The 16,815-nt window shown below is 44.0% G+C and overlaps 1 protein-coding gene across 1 annotated transcript in view; it reads left to right on the top strand.

Moving 5' to 3' along the window:
* The window catches only part of cntln (centlein, centrosomal protein), a 117,030-nt gene that overhangs the window by 41,252 nt on the left and 58,963 nt on the right, over nucleotides 1–16,815 (top strand). Inside the window, exons 11-13 of the mRNA XM_034086929.1 lie at nucleotides 3,649–3,756; nucleotides 6,367–6,488; nucleotides 11,179–11,295. Of these exons, the coding sequence (XP_033942820.1) occupies nucleotides 3,649–3,756; nucleotides 6,367–6,488; nucleotides 11,179–11,295 (347 nt within the window). The remainder of the gene's footprint in view (nucleotides 1–3,648; nucleotides 3,757–6,366; nucleotides 6,489–11,178; nucleotides 11,296–16,815) is intronic.

The following is a 16,815-nucleotide window of genomic DNA, read 5'->3' as shown; positions in this document are numbered from 1 at the left end:
CGATGTTGGAGAACATAAGCTTTGTGTATGTTTTTACACTTCGAAGTCTGTCTCTCTATGTATGTCTGCGTCTTATCCTCGACTGGTCATCAACATTCCTCTTCGACCTATAAGCTGAAAAAGTTCAGCTTTTAGAGCTCCAGACGCACCCGTGACGCTTCTGCACTGATAAAGAAGCCCATTGATGACCGGGACCCCTCTCTCTGGGAGATGGAGCGAGAGGCTGGACGAGGGAGGAGGCAGCAGATGAAATGTGTCTTCTTTGCTCCTCAGCCAGTGACACTGACCCCTCAGAAAGTGTGTTACTGTTGCTTGCATAGATACTCTGTTTGGATTTGGGCCTCTCTCCTCATTTCCCTCTTACTGTATGCCCCCCTCCCTTCCATCAGCGCCGCACTCTCGTGTTTGCAGAGCCATTACAGGGTGCGATGCACAGGTCAGGTCATGGCCGCCAAGCAGCTGCCGAGCGGAGGTAGAGAGCGGGCGCGCCTTTCTGTGCCTCGTGTTCTCAGCTTGTTATCTTTCAGGCCTGTCTTGTAGAACATTAACAACAGTGTCACAACATAGAGCTTCCAACGCAGACAGAAAGCATTCATGTGTCCAGTGTAGCAGACAGGCGTCCAACTTACTGTAGGGCTGCAACAAACTTTCTCTGGAAGTTTCTCCTTGTACGATGTGAAGGTCTAAGGACAGAGGGTGTCGTTTTTCTCATACTGATATTCTGAACCATCTGTGCTGTTTTATTTGCTGTAAAGTGTCTCTACTGTAGGCTATTTGTATTATATGTACAGCACTTTGGCTCGACCAAAAATCGTTTATAAATGTGCTATATAAATAAAACTTGATTTGAACAAACGATTAATTTGATAATCGATTAATCTATCGATTAATTAAACGATTAATCGACTATTATGCCTTGCACAATTTCTCAAACGCTCTTATTTAGCCATCAACTTTTAGATGTAGCTTGAGGTTGTAGGCATGTGGAAACTAACAATGAAGACAAGAAAGATGAATACTTGATTCAAAAATACATATATTATTAAATTAACTAAACACATGTTGAACAAAATTAACATCGCTTTTTATTTAAATAAAAAAAAATATATTTCACATCAAAAGAAACAAGTGTTTTAACAAATCGTATTAAATAATCTGACAGAACTGTAAACAGAATAGCTGAAACTTTAACAAAATAAATAACTCAGTTACCTCTAATCATTAACCCATGTTTGTATCATGGAGTTAACTCCGTGTGTTGCTGCTAGCATACATAACACCTGCTCGAGCTACTAGAAAGACAGTGGAACCCGGTGCATTCCTCCGTCTGAATGTGGAGCACTTTTGCTAAATGTTTAGACAAATTGCTCGTGTTACCGCCCTTACATGCTAAACTCTTATTGCACTTTTGGCAACGAGCATTGTCCACATCGAGGCGGGTAAAGTTGAACCACACCTCGGAGCGCGTTCTCTCCGCCATCTCCGCAGTGTGTTGCTGCATGTAGCAGCTGCGTGTTTGTGTAAACTGACGGGGGAGAGAGATCTCGTCTGATCGAAAATACATAGACGCATTTGTTTGTCTTTTTGCATATTAGAAACTAGTTGGCGACACTAAGACTACGATATAATGTTTTTGTAGCAATAATACATGACATATATTTTTTAAATGTCTCCAGTACCGATAAAAAGACCAATAACGTTGGAGCTTAACGGCGCGTAAAACACACGTGATGACGTCACCAACGAATCGACGACTGAATTAGTTGATAAACAACTAATTTGATAATCAATTAAGTCGATTAGTTGTTGCGCCCCTAGTCCAACTGGACCAGAGAACATCTGCACCAAATCTCAGGCATTTGTCAAAAGCAAACAGCAGTTTCTTGATGGAATATTCAGCTAAAATAAACCCTCATTAGAATGTCATTCAGGTCATACTTTATAGTTAGTCGTCTTCACTGCTACTAGTTTAGGGCTTTCACTTGATTTGGATTCCCCTTTTGGCCTCTCAGTGTCCCCCATGCACATACAGGCTGAGCCAGTTGGCCTGCCACTCATCAGGAATATGCAGATCAATCTGCTAATTAGTTGCATAGAGTCATTAAGGCTGAGTTAGAACACATGGTTGGCTCCCATGCAGGCATGAAGCAGAACCGGGCACACCAGGTCACTGAAGTCAACTGTAGCTCTAGGGCACATTCCCAAACACACTTGCATACTTTTGTTTTCATCCATTTTTGTCAAATGCAAATTAGTCAACACATTTATTAATAGGGATTAAAGGAGATTAAACATTTTTGCTAGACAAGGGACATAAATATGAATGAAGTATCGTTGGAACCCTAATTTATGTTGATTATATCAACCCCAATTTTGCCCGGTATTTTTATAGACATTAAGGCAATTATGTCCTTGATTGTTTTCATTGTTAGGGACAGGGTTTGCCTCTCCCGTGAAGGATTCAAATTTGATACCCATGGAAAAGATACTATAAAAAAGGATACAGAGGAGACGTGATTAAGGAGACGTAAGCCATTGGTTAAATGCATTTTACATAATGGGGGTCGGACAACATCGTTAACTGTCTTCTTTCCTCTTAAACAACTTGATATAAATCCTTACAGTTTGTTTCACTACACCGTCAACAAAAATAAAATGTTTCTCTTACTCTATTGAAAGAGAGTTCAAGTTATATCATATCATATGCATAGTTACTTGCTTTATTATCATTAAAACATTTAAATGAATGCTGTATTATTTAAATACTCTTGCCGTTTCTACTACTAAGTAACTCTAAACAACAGAATGCTTCCGCAGCCATCGGAACACATTTCCCCCGGATGGGAGCTTATTGATCCACCGTCCTATCATAACCCTCCTCATTCCTCAACCACTCCAGCCCAAGGACTGTTGTACGTTTAGTGGCATTGCATATTTTACCCTGCCATCTGGTCAGCCCTGCCTGGCACCGCGGGGGGCCTCCTCTCCTCCCATATTCATATTCCACTAGCATATTGTTCCCACTGCTTTTTCTCCAGCGCAGCCCCAGCACTCCTTTATTTATTTCTACAGAACAGGCTGGATAGCAAACCGCCCCCCCCCCCCCAAATGGCGGCTCTTCCAGTTGTCCTATCAAGTGTAACCTGGAGGCCCCTGGTAGAGCAATTAGAGCGGCCTCCCTGCCCACCTCTTGTAATGAAGCCCAGCACATTCTGGAATCTATAGCCCCTTTAGTCTCCCCTAATGGGACATCATTATTGTCAAAGAAACAATGTAAATGGAAATGAACATACTCATTAGCCAGTCGCAGGGAGAAACCTTTGCCGCTCTCCCACTTCCACACACACACATACTCACACACACACACAGATCTGAACCTCCTCCCTTCAGCTTCTGCGGACTGCTGCTCCAGCCAGCTTGCTTTATTCCTCTGATAGCGTGTTTGTTTGTGTGCATATGTGTGTACCGACGGAGACAATGTGCACGTCTTACCCCTGAGGTGAGAGGGGTATGGAATGAACATGAATGATTCCATTATTGGCATTCACTCATTGTTTTCTGCAGATGTTAATTGCTGCATGGCTCTGTGCCCGTAAGTGAAGTGTGCTCGAGTTCTCACCCCAGTGCTTCTTTGCCTACCTATCCCAGGGTGCACCAGTGCAGCGATCCAGGTCTCTGTCCCCAGCCAGCAGTGTGGAGTTGGGAAGAGGGGCGGAACAGAGGATTCAAGACCTTGAGGAGCTGCTGCAATTGAAGGTAACTAGCTTAGAGGGATGAATACTCCTAATATATGTTCCTTTTCTCTCATCAGCTTTAATCAATGTATCCTCTACTCTTCTTTACAGTCCTTCTAACTTTGTCTTTTGATTCCTGCAGCCTACAATCATCATTCGTTGGTCGTAATATCACCGTTTCCCCCAAATTCCAGTGACTTACCAGAAGGCATTGTTTGCTGAATTGGGCACATTCAATGATATAGCGGTGTCCAGCTGATAGTGTGGAGGAATACACAGACACTGCTTGTTGCGCCGGCCCTCCACTATCTTACATATGATTGCTGCTATCAGATGCTGTTCAAAGGGGTGCAGCGCTGTCACAGTCACGGTCTCCAAAGGGTTCAATTGCACCGCCACTGCCTCCTCCATGACCTTCTCTTATAGTGTCTTTCACACACAGATACGTATGTTTCCACTCACAAACGGAGCGTGCGTGGGCAGTGAAGCAGCAGGAGAGGAGCTGCTCTGGCGAAAGTATTTTTTTCTTCACCTTAAACGAATCAGCTTTATTGGTCCTTTAACCTTCGCTTGATCTATGACGTCGTTCTCCCATTATTCTTCATCCCATGTTCCATGCAAGAAAAGTACCCTAACTTTCTCTTATTATATATCGGAATAGTATCTATTCCACTGACACAAACCTCGTTTAATTTGACTTTACCACAAAGCTTTGCTCCTTTCTTTCTCCTTTCCATCTTGCAGGCTGACCAGTGAGTGATTATGCAGAGGTCATCTCCCTTTGAACACAATCCCAGAAACACATTAGGCACCATCTTCTTGTCAGATCTGGAGTGTCTGAATTACATCACTGGCAGACACCTAGTCGGACGTTAATGCTCAGTGTGGATTCAGACCACACGCATGACTGTCTTAGTTAATGGTGCCATTTACGTGTCTCCCAGTTGAGGGGCATTTAGCAAAGGTGTGCACTGGAGGTCTGTGATTGGCATCTAACATCAGTGGCCACATGAATAAAAGCACAAGTTCAGAGTGCGATGTGGTGGTTACGTCCTTTGCTTTGATCTGGCATCGAGCAAAATGACCTCCATCAGCTACATCTGCGACTACAGTTCATCACTCAGTCCAGTTCGACGTTCTCCACTTGATCCTTTCCGATTCTTTCCAAAAGACTGCCTTTCAAATTGGGTACACCAGCCTGTACCATTGACATTTTGACCTTAGCGTCTAACTGCAGCAGACAAACAAACAATTCTCATAATAATGGCCTCTTTTTTTCTCTTCCGCACACTTTCAAGTAAACAGTAGCTGTTGCTGTGTAATTATTTTTCAGCTTGAGAACGTCCACAGATGTGTATGCTGGCTGAGTAAGGGGGTGTATTGATCTGTGGGCAAGGGTCTGTGGCCTGATGACCAGAACTGGGCTGCCCAGGGGAAGCGCTGTAAGGAGCCTGGGAAGCCATGATGTGGCTAATGCCCTGCCACTTGCTCCATCCTGCCCTCCCTCCACCCCTCCATCAGTCAGCCTCAACTCTTCTGTGTCCTCCCCCAGCTCCTAGTTCCCCCCGTTAACACTGCCCTGGTCTGGCCCCTTTCATTAGAGCCTTGTTTCTGAGAGGTTGGGGGCAGCTTGAAGGGGCCGAGGATGTCTTGCAGATGTCCTCTGTGAATAATCCGCACCAGGAAAAATCCATACTTGTCACATTGTGTGTGTGCGTGTGTGTGTGCGTGTGCGTGTGCGCGCGCGCGTGTGTGTGTGTGTGTGTGTCCGGTGAATGTTTGTGCGCTCTCCCTGTTCTCTTTGTCCTTGTTAATAATAACAGGGCTGAGGGCCCGCATTTCCCTCTCTGCAGGGCAGCCGTGTCATATCAGCAGTAAACAAGCTCCTTCCCTTCAGAAAGCGCTCGACAACTCTCCCCAGCCCTGGCCACTCAAGCAGAAACCTGTCCTGCACTCTTCCTTTCACTTTCTCTTTTGCGCTGCTCTCTCTCTCTCTCTTCCCTTTCCTTCTTTTTTCATCCGACGCCTTTCCCTCTGCTTTTGCTCTCTTTCCACCTCTGTATGTCCTGCCTTTTTGAAAGTGTTTTCTCCATCGCCCTCGCTGTTAAGGTCAGTGTGATGGGGAGGAGGGGTGCCCCTGACAAGAAAAATCTATATGTTGCTTCCCTTACTCCTTCTTTAAAGCCGGAGCCCAATCTTGCAGGGTTTTAATAGCTGTCAACAACAGTGTCAGCAACAACCCACCGCTGCAGCCCCCTCCAACACAACACATGCTGGTCATCAGTTAGTAACTCCAGTGAGTGAGTTTCGAGTGTGTGTCTGCTCGGTGTTCTGTGGCATCATTGACTCGTGGTGTAAATGTCGTCCCTTAATGATGTCTCAGTTGCCCGGTGAGAGTGGAAGCACTTGTCGGGGAGAAAGGTGAGTAGAGGAAAGAACCTGCTGCTTTCTGTCAAGGTGTTTCAGCTGTACACCAGTTTAAATATGTATAGGGCGAGGGGCTTTTCTCAGCTTCCCTGCCACACTGCTGTGCCGGTGTGAATGAGGCCTACTCCGCATTTCACTTAATTTGTGTTCCATTTGACATGTACAACTTTTTGAGAAATAAATATCTTGTCGCTGTGTGTTACAGGTTGAGGAGAATGAAGAGCTGAGGAAGGCTCACGATAAGCGCCGTGAACGCCTGGGTCTGATTCAGAGCAACTACAAGACCGTCAGAGAGCAGCTGAAGGAGATGGAGAAATCAAAGGGCTTGTAAGTACCGTCATTTTCGGACTATAAGGAATATAAGCCGCACTGGACTATAAACCGCAGGTGTTTTAATGTTTAATTACCGTAAGCAGTCCAGCCTTTCGGAACCCGTTGGTGATCGTGGATGTTTTGACACTCCTCCACGCTGTCAGGATCCACTCGCAAACTTGAGCGAAAGTTGCTTTTCGCATGCGACCAGTTTTGGTGAATGATTTATCGCCGCTAGTCATCCACGCCTCCCACTGAACGAAGGGCATGAAAACTTCCTTTGCACAAACTGTCTCGCTCTCGTATTGTCCGTCTGTCTTGCTCTCGTTCTGTCTCTCGGTTCCACTTTTACTTTGGCGCGCTACCTGTCTCACTCTTTTCCGGCCTCCAGCTTTTCCTGCTGGAGCCCGCCGCTTAAAGGTGGGGGGCGCGGACCGGCCATAGAGCCCATAAAGTTAAAGGTGGTGGACTGTAACCTGTAAAATCCATAGATTTAGGATAGGAGGTCCCCTAGTGGCCGTTAGCTGTAACAATCCATAGATCAGCCGCACCGTTATATAAGCCGCGGGGTCGAAAAATGGGGAAAAAGGCGCGGCTTATAGTCCGAAAATTACGGATGTTCAGTTAAAAAGTGACTTAAATAATGTGACATAATGTGCCTTATGCTGTGGTTCGGCCCAACATACAGTTTGTTTTTGGCGGCACCTGCAAGACTGTTGACATCCACTTGGATCCATCTTCATTTTCTTTTCATATATAGAAACATTATATTTTCTAACATTTAGACTGATACTTAAAAATATATTTATGTTCACTTTTTGTATTAGTTATTATATTAGTACAATTAAATTATATAATTGATATTGGGCTTAAAATATATAATAATACGTGATTGATTGATTGATAATCTCCCACAACACATGGACATATTGGTGAGCACGTAGTAAATGCCTAAAATCCCTCTGCATGCATACACAAAGTAACTTGGAAACCTTCCAGCTCCACCCAGCAGCAGGCAGCGAGAGACGTTTCTAAGCACATAACTCACCTTGCCTTATGTTGAATGCCCTTGTGAAATGCTACAACCCTCTGAAACTACTCAAATAGTCTAAGGGACTCATTGCTCTCACATGTTGTCTGACAAGACCTGAGTGCTGGATTTGGGAAAGGGGGAAATACCTTCCTTTGCCTTTGAAAAGCTCTGAGGTTTTAAGCCCAGTCAATTTGGGACGTTTGTGCCAAGTCTTTGTGGCGCTTCTACGTCTCTTCTCCCTCAGCGTTCATTAGGATGTGAGAGCCAGAGGCTGGAGGTGTCTGGTCCGGGTGTTTGCAAGGTGTTTGAGAAGGCCTGTGGAGGGAGGAGGGAAGTTGAGGAGGGGCGAAGTCCATTTCCTGCCTCAACCTGTTATCTTCACCAGGAACCACAGGATTTTTACACAAAGCGGAACATGTGCTGGAAACTGTCACTAACATGAGAGCCTTTCCTCTCCGTTGTCTCCACCAGTCTTTGCCCACTTTGTCTGTTTCTTTCCTCCAACAGCATTAGTGAGTCAATTTAAAAAATGTAACTAAAGGTGCATATGTTTGGTGGCCGCACGGGAGCCAAGTGTTGACCCCGTCAGCTGTTTTCTCTCCGGGTTAATTAAAGAAAACAGCAGTGCAATGTGAGCCCGTGTGAAAGTGAAGAGAGTGAGGGAGCGTGTTCAGCGCCGGGCTCGACTCGGCTCATGTCAGCTCAGCGCGGCTCAACAGCATGTGTCTCAGACAGTGGGAACAAAGACGGAGATGTAGAGAGAGAAAACTCTCAGAGTCTACATCAAAATGTGCTTCTGTTCCACGTTTGTGCAGGTTATCAAAAAAATGCTTTATGCATTGAAATAAATGCTTTGGTCAAAGACTGCCTTGATTCTGTGAGGGGGGAAAAAGTGTTTATGCGATAAGGCAATGGGGTTAAGGGTAGAAAGCTACCAAGACCTACAAATCCAGTTGCGTCAGTGTATTTGTATTTGATTACTGATTTGACATACAATTGATGCAATAAGCAGCTTTGCCCTTTTCAGTCAGAGCCCTCCATGGCACCAGCCAGTCACTCAATGTTATGATCCTGGCATTCATTTGGCATTAAGCCCCATCCTTAAATAGCTGTTACACCCACTGGGGTAATGCCAGCCTGAATGAGAGACAATAGAAAATGACTTAAATACTCCCATTAGTGCTGGGAAATCAGGGCCCTAACAAGTCAGTGGGGATAGGCGTCGAGTCTCATTGCATTTCGAGCTTGTTAGGGATTTCCCTGTAGCTTCCATGCTGTGTTGTTGCGTTTTGGAAAGATGCGGGGGGTCGTTTTTGTTCCTCTTTTGTGTGCAGGACCAAATGATAAGACTACGATGTTCCTGCCCCCTTACATCCCACACACGTATGCCAGTGTCCTGTTACCTTTACACTCAGGACATTAGAAGATAACACAATAAAAACATAGAAACACTTGTTATTGAAGTTAAAATACGATGTACAACATTTAAGAGATGGGTAACCTTGCATCAAGACAGAGAAGAGCTTGTGTCTGAAGCCTGAGAAAATCTTGCCTGTTTTTATATTTACAGGATTCTTGGCTTTTTTCTCTCTTTCAAACAAAGTAAACATACCATGTGGTGCTGGACATTTGGATCATCATCATTAAGCGTTGTTCTGCACTGCAAAAAGATGGACACACAGTCAAAGGTTCAAAAGATGTTCCTACCATGAACAAGTGAACACATGATTATATGAACAGCGGGTCTTAAAACTATTGATTGCATCATAAGTAAAGAATACCTTCTCGCCTGTACTTACAAATACTTCCGTTAATATACAAAAATATATTGGTCTTATAATTATTTTCATGTCCCTCAAGATATCAATCTTTAACTCTCTTATTATCAATGGGTTGATTTATATCAGCTGCTGAATTACGTCACTAATATAAGTAGCTATCAGCCAATCAAAAAGCAGACGTAGCGTCCATTGGCTCATTAACATGCAGGTGGTGCGCAGTTAGCCAGTCCCAGTGAAACCACCCTGCCATTCACCATTACCACGATATTTTCCCAAAATGGCATGGCGGAGAGGGGAAAAAGCCAACTTCGTATTTATATTAGAGAAGGGAAAAAGTTTTTTAATCAAACTCGGGATGATGAGGGTGAGCAAATAAAATGAAAGGTTATTAAAGCACCCGTACTCTGATCAAAGTTGCGCCCATAAACAGATTCCCCCTGAATCGGAGCAATTAGCCGCAGCAGCGTGGAAAAGTTCTCTCTATTTCCTCCTGCTTAATAATGGAAACTAGGATACCATTGGGGAGGAAGCACTGAGGCCTGAAGAAGATAGCTCTCTCATGGTTTCATGTTCAACGGCTTTTAGGCCCACTGTAAACAAATTAAAATGCTTAAAAAACCTTTACCGTGACTTAATAAAGCTTCATACACCTTTCATAAGGAATGCAGTTGATACATTACATATTTAAAAATCACAGAGAGAGAATTGAAACAGAGCTGTGGGTAAAATATCATGTACTTTTACAGCTCCAGGCGGTCTTAAGATGGCTCGGCTGTGCTTGCTGTAGAATGAGCAAAAGTGTATCAATCTCTGTGACTACAAAGCAATATCTATTAAGTAGGGTTTTCACTCTGGGAAACGAACCCTAAACCCACACAGCACACACATTCACTCATGAACACACACTACCAAGAAGTTCAAAGGCTCTAAATTGCATACAGGGGCATTAGCGGTATTAAATGAAAACATTTGCTGTTCCTCCAACTCCCGGGCACCAGGGTTTAAGTAGCGTATAGCGTGGCGTAGCGTGGCTGCGTCTGCACTGCCAATAATGACCACGGGAAAAGAGCCCTTTGCAATAGTAGGGACCACACAATCCATTTCCACACCGTGAGCTCATTGATTGAGTGAAACTGTAGAATGTGTTTGTGGGTGACACATTTTTATTATGTGTGTTTTTGAAAGGCTGTTTAGAACTGAATGCGTCATGACTCATTGACGATGTGAACAGGGATGCAGTGGACACCTGTAGGGACATTTGTGTGTGGTGTGTGTGTGGTGTGTGTGTGTGTGTGTGTGTGTGTGTGTGTGTGTGTGTGTGTGGGTGTGTGTGTGTGTGTGGTGTTGTGTGTGTGTGTGTGTGTGTGTGTGTTGTGTGTGTTGTGTGTGTGTGTGTGTGTGTGTGTGTGTGTGTGTGTGTGTGTGTGTGCGTGCGTGCGTGTGCACAATGCAGGGGGCGGCCACTGAGCACAAAGTGTCATTAAGTATTCATAAGTGAGGTGTAGACATTTGAATGACCTCGTATGCGAGTGTGTGTTTTTCGCCATTATTTACATTTGCATGGCACACAGGGAATGGTCCGACGCCCTGCCACACGGGCAGTGCCCTGGGCTTTAACAAACATGCATACGTGTGAACATGATTTGCCACCGAAATGTCAGAGTCAAGGCCTCTCATTTGAATACTGCTAAAGATGGCTGAATAACTAAAGCAGAGTGAGACTAAGGGGCCTCGATACCCCTTGTGAATTGACCAGAGGCAGCGAGGTGATATACACCGCCAACAATCTTCCCTTGTTAGTATGTTTGCTTTACATGTTTGTGTGTGCTGTAAGTGATCAATTTACATGTATGCTTTTGCTTGCCTCTACATTTTGTACTTTTGTCTGCAGGCCAGGTGGAAGGACGCAGCGTGCAGAACCGTGGCAGCTCAGGCAGGAGAACAGTGACGCAGTGTGGAATGAGCTGGCCTACTTAAAAAACCTGAACAGGAAACTTTGCACCGAAAAGTAAGTCACCTGCTGTCAAAGTTTCCCACTGTCCCTTCTTGTTGTCTGGGTGTTAACATGTGAGTGTGCCCTTCCCAACTTCACAGCGTCCACCTAGCCCTCCACATCATTACCAGCCAGCAGGGACCAAAGCAAGATCGTTAGATTCTGCGCTCATTTGTCAAATTGGCTGCCCAAAGATTCACACATAAAAGTGCAGGAAGAAAAATCACATTATCAGAATCCCTGGCTGTGTCTTTGTGAAATAATTGCATTTTTAATGGGACATTTATGCCAAACGGTGGTCCTATGTGATGTTAGGTCAACAGCTGTCACACAGCACAACCTTCACAAATACATAGAAATTAGCCACCCAGCCTGCAAACTGCTAAATGTATACATTTTAGTAGCAGCGTTTTTAAACCCTAACCCTAACCCTAGGGCAAGGACTGAGTGTGTGATGTAAGCTGTGTGTTTGAGTAAGAGAGTAACGCATGTTTCTGTAAACCAGCGGTGTCAAACTCAATTTCATCGCGGGCCACATCAGCATTATGGTTGCACTCAAAGGGCCGGTTGTAACTTTAAGACTATATAAAAATATATAAATATTTAATATATGTAAACGTATGTATTATATTACATTATTGCCTCTGCATTGGATTATTATCGGATAGGGTAATAACTTCATAATTAACTACATCTGAAAGCAGAAGTCTAGGGGAAATAATTGGAAGTCTCTTCAGTGAGAATGTCACAAAATGATTTTTTTTTTTTAAAGCCAAATTGAAATTTTGAGAAAAAAGTCAAATTCTGAACAAAATTCATATTGGAGATGCATTGTGGGACATGTAGTTTATGGGCAACGTGCTTCTGTAAATTGGCATGTAACCGTATCATAAACGTATCATATTCTTTCAGAGCTCTTGTGGGGCCACATTAAATGAAGTCGCGGGCCGGATTTGGCCCCCGGGCCTTGAGTTTGACACCCCTGCTGTAAACCATTAATAACTAACTTAGAAGGCTGCCACCTTTTGACTTGATATTTTTCAAATAGTCCTACCTAAATTCAACCTGCTGGACCCACTCAGAATGTGGAGTTTTTCTTACAAAGTGACTTTTTGCAAGTGATGCTTTTCATTTAAATTCTCTCTTGTTGGTTAGTTTTTCCTTCTCTCTTCCTTTCCTCTTGTCTTTGTGTTTGAGTCTGTGTCTGGCTGTAGTATAGCCAGTGTCTTGTTTGATCTAAAGAAGTCCCAGTAACCGTACATCTAAGGCTGACCCTCTATGATGCTACTAAAGCTTGGCCTAAAGCCACAGTCTTCCTCCCCCCTCTCTCCCCTAGCCTTCACCTCTCCTCACCTATCACTCCTCTTTCCTACGCCTCTGTACCCTCCTTTTCCCCTCTTCCCACTTGTCTTCCCAGCTGCCTCCCTCCGGCCCTCTGTGATGCTGCAGTAGGCAGAGGCCAGATTTCTGGTACTTGCCCCCCCTGCGCCCCCCTCTTCTGCTCACCCCCCTGCCCTGTCCTCCTAATCCCAGCTGAGCTCATTATGATATAGCCCGGCTGCCTCTCTCCAAGCCTGAGCTGTCCGAGCTAATTACAGGCTAGCAGCCCTGGTGCCGCCGCTGCTGCCTGTTAAGGGATGTCCATTCGTCTGCCTGCCCGGACACGACTACAGCCGAGCAGAGTTGAGCACTGAAAAGTCTTGGGGCGGGGGGGGGGGGGGGGGGGGTGAGCAGACTACAGTGAACACGTAGGGTCCATGGAAGTGACCTGTGAAGGAAACCACGAGGGATGGTGAGGGCTGGCCTCTTTCCTGATGGGGGAACTGGCCTGTCCTCGGGGGTTAGTGTTGATCCCCTTCATGTTCCCCAGAGCAGCTCCACCTCATCTCCTCCACTCCCACCCCCAGGGCCCCTCCTTACCCGGGTGGCTGGTGCAAAGTAAACTTGGCTAGGGTCTTTAAACTCGTACTTTAGAAAAAAAATCTCCATTCCAGGGCAGCCAACTGCACTCACGCAGCTCAGTGTGTTAAACTAAGCAAAAGCAAACTTCCCATCTCCATTCCACTCCTGTTTGGCTCATGCCTGTTGTTGGAGAAGGAACCGAAACAGATGCGTTTCTTGGGACTATGGATAAAGAAAGCTTAATCACACAGCTTTACTTCCCTGCAATGCAAAGTTCTGTTAAGAGACCCCTGAAAAGGCAACGTTTGTCCAACGGTGGAACAACAACAGGGGTTTGTGGAAAGGCAGTTGCTGCTTGTTGTTTTGTTGACTCCATTAATGTTTGTATTTGTGAAGGTTATGCCGGATAAGTGTTAGCAATGATCCACTAATGGCTCATTAACTCCTGGAAGCTGAAGAATTTAGGGCCAAATAAAGGCCTGTTATTAAGCTTTAAATGCCGTGTGGCTGTTTTTTCGAAGCGAGTCTCCGTTTAATCTCATTCGCTCTTCCTTATTGTCATGATATTGTGCACAGATGCTCGCTATCACCTCCGCCATATTAAGCATTTCTAAAACACTGTCTTGAGGCCCAAATGACCGTTTCCCAGAATGAATATTGCTAGGTTAAGTCCTGCACAGTGGGTCCCCGCAGTGTTAAAGAAGGTTATGAAGCCCAGGCCCCCCTCTCATCGCTGCACTTGAAAAAGAGGTTGAGCCAGAAGGTGAACAGGGTCTGTTTGTCTGGCTCTCTCATCTCTAATGAATTCAGGATGCAGTATGCATCATAGTCATTTTTCTTGACAATATTTTTCAAGGAAATGAAAAAAAAACATTAGAAGGATGCTTTCTTGTGTCTTGTGTTATGAGGATTGGCCGATACAGGTTGGCTGATATGCATATTATTTGGCCAGTGCATTTACTTTGTACAGTGGTTGTGGTGGAGGCGTGTGGTGCAGTGGGTTGAGCGTTGGTGTTTGGATCAGGGGGGTCCACAGGTTCAAACCCCACTGCAGTCAGCATGTCGTTGTGTCCCTGAGACACTTCACCCCAAATGGCTCCTGTGGGGATTGCCCACAGTATTGAGTATGTAAGTTGCTTTGGATAAAAGCGTCTAACAAGTAACATGTAATGTAATGGTTGCACGGGTACGCCTATCTTAGGGGCTAATGACTCCTTTTGCTTCTTATTGTCTCTGACTTGCCCTGAAAAGCTGTGGGTTGGAGGGCTGAGTATTGTCGACCATGCACCTGTCATGGCAACAGAGTGTTTCTTGGAGACATTGTAAACTATTCACTTTTGAACGTCAAAGAACGTTCACTTTTGAAAGTCACTTGTGATATTGCCTGAGGAGATTTTTGAATTTGTTTGAGAAACAGACAGAACTTCTCATGTCACGGCATGTGCATCTGAAAGCTTTTGGACACCAGAACATTACATTAATTTGGGATTATTTAAGCAATAGCTCACGGGCTTCGCGTCGGGCCGAACCACGCCCCTTAGCTGTGATATAATGAGCATATATCACGGCTTGAAGTGAGCTATTGCTTTTATAAAACGGTTACCAAGTGTGGCAATATGAAAGAAAAATACACACTCTAATTAAATAGTTTTTATTAGTAAATAATGATGTTCAAAATAAAATAGTCCCTCCGTTGCCTTCTGCACGAAACATAGTGTGAGGTGGTTGCTATGAAACAACACTAACAGCTAGCGAACATATTAGACAGAGAGCGTTGATCCATTAATTGTCTATTTATTTACATTCATTTGTATGTTGCCGTTTATTGTGCAGCCACTGAAAACCTGTCCAGCATCAGTAGCATGGCTTACGTGGTTACTTGTATAGGTTGAGGTTGTTCGAGGCTGTTGCTTGGCGTGGCGAGAATATTGCTCCACTTTCTCCGGTCCCCGAGATTGGGCTTCCAGTAGCTCTGGAGAGAGCTTTCGCACCTGTGGCCACTAACGGTCATCATTTCTCTGCTTTGTTTCAAGACCCGCATCAGAAAGCTTTTGAATGGTGGTACTTCTCCAGTTGGTCTACCTGCTCTTCACGTAGCTCTGCATGTCGTCGTTTAGGTGCTTTTTTTTCTGGAGATAGGCACTCCTCAATCCACTCCTCCATAGTAAGACCCCCCCCCCCCCCCCCGGATGTCGAAGTTAATCTTAAATGTTTCCATTTTATGCTTTGTAAGTTTGTTTCGTAACGGAAGAAATGTAAATATATTTATAAAACTGACAAGTCAAATCAAGCAATCTGATTGGTCGATAGTGTTTTTGCGGACCTCTTTGATTACAGATTTTAAAACATCGTTGCTTGCTTTAAAAGTAGCACAATTCATGATGTCAAACCTTGGAAAGTATCTAGATATCCCTGCCCTAATGCCAAAGGAACTGCACACTGAATATGTTTTGCCGTTTGATGTCTATGTCTGGACCGCTGCGTAAAAAGTAGGGTTTCTGCCCCGTTACTTCTCCGCTGCTTTCTTGTTCCAGTTCAACCCTGTCTCCTAAAAATTACGTTCCCACAGAACTAAACTGCATTCCCAATTACGTTTAGCTAGAAACGTATTTTCTCCCACGTTACGTTTGTTATGAACGTATCTCAAATACGTTTATTTTCTACATATCTTCTAGAAACGTATTTTCTCCCACGTTACGTTAGTTATGAACGTATCTTAAATACGTTTATTTTCTACATATCTTTGCCATTTATTGTCTTGTTTGTAATGATGATAATAGTCATTTATAAATATCATTTTAGAGCACACATTTGAAATCGAGAATCGGGCTCGATATATGGTTAAATTAAAATCAGTAGGCGAGGCTGTAATTTCGCCAGCTGTTACTCTCATGAGCGAGGCAGAACATAATAGTTTGATCATACCAAAAAGCTGCTGTGTCGTTCATTGCACCTCAAACATTAAAACAAATCCAGAGTTACGTGTTTCTGTACTTCCTCTAAGAAGAAAGGACAGTAACAGAAGATCTCTGTGGCTTCAGGCTTGATCGCCGTTCAAATGACAGCGTTGGTTTCCCCAAAAGTGGGCGGAGCTGTAAAGTGAAGTAGATTTTACTCTCATCTATTATTCAAAACCATTCTATTTATTCTAACGTAAATTACATGCCAGTGTTTTGTCTTTTTATTTATTTGTTTTTATTTTAAATCGTATAATGTCAGACTTTTTTTCCGTCTGTGAGGAAAAGAAATGGGGCTCAGAGCCTCAAAATACTGAAATCTGTATTTTTTTTAAATGTTTTCCTTCTAATTTATTATTCTTTTCTAAATAACACACTGTTATTTACTCAACAATAACACACAATTATCCTTGTTTTTATTTATTCATTTAATTCTATAATCTTGGGCTTTTTAGCCGTAAATAAAGTCACCGGAAACAGACGGGACATTTTGAGAGATACACACCACAAACCCACTAAACTGATTACCCAAGATCCTAAGCTTGAAGCTTGTTGATTGGATGTTTTAGCCGCAATGCACGCTGGGATATGGTGTTAATAAGATATCCGACAACGAAAAATAAAATAATACCTAATTCAGAGTGTGCTTGCTTTTCTCTTTGGAAGTCATCACATA

Source organism: Pseudochaenichthys georgianus, chromosome 1 (assembly GCF_902827115.2).
Source record: "Pseudochaenichthys georgianus chromosome 1, fPseGeo1.2, whole genome shotgun sequence".
In the NCBI taxonomy this organism is placed as follows: Eukaryota; Metazoa; Chordata; class Actinopteri; order Perciformes; family Channichthyidae; genus Pseudochaenichthys; species Pseudochaenichthys georgianus.
This window is presented reverse-complemented; position numbering and strand designations above follow the sequence as displayed.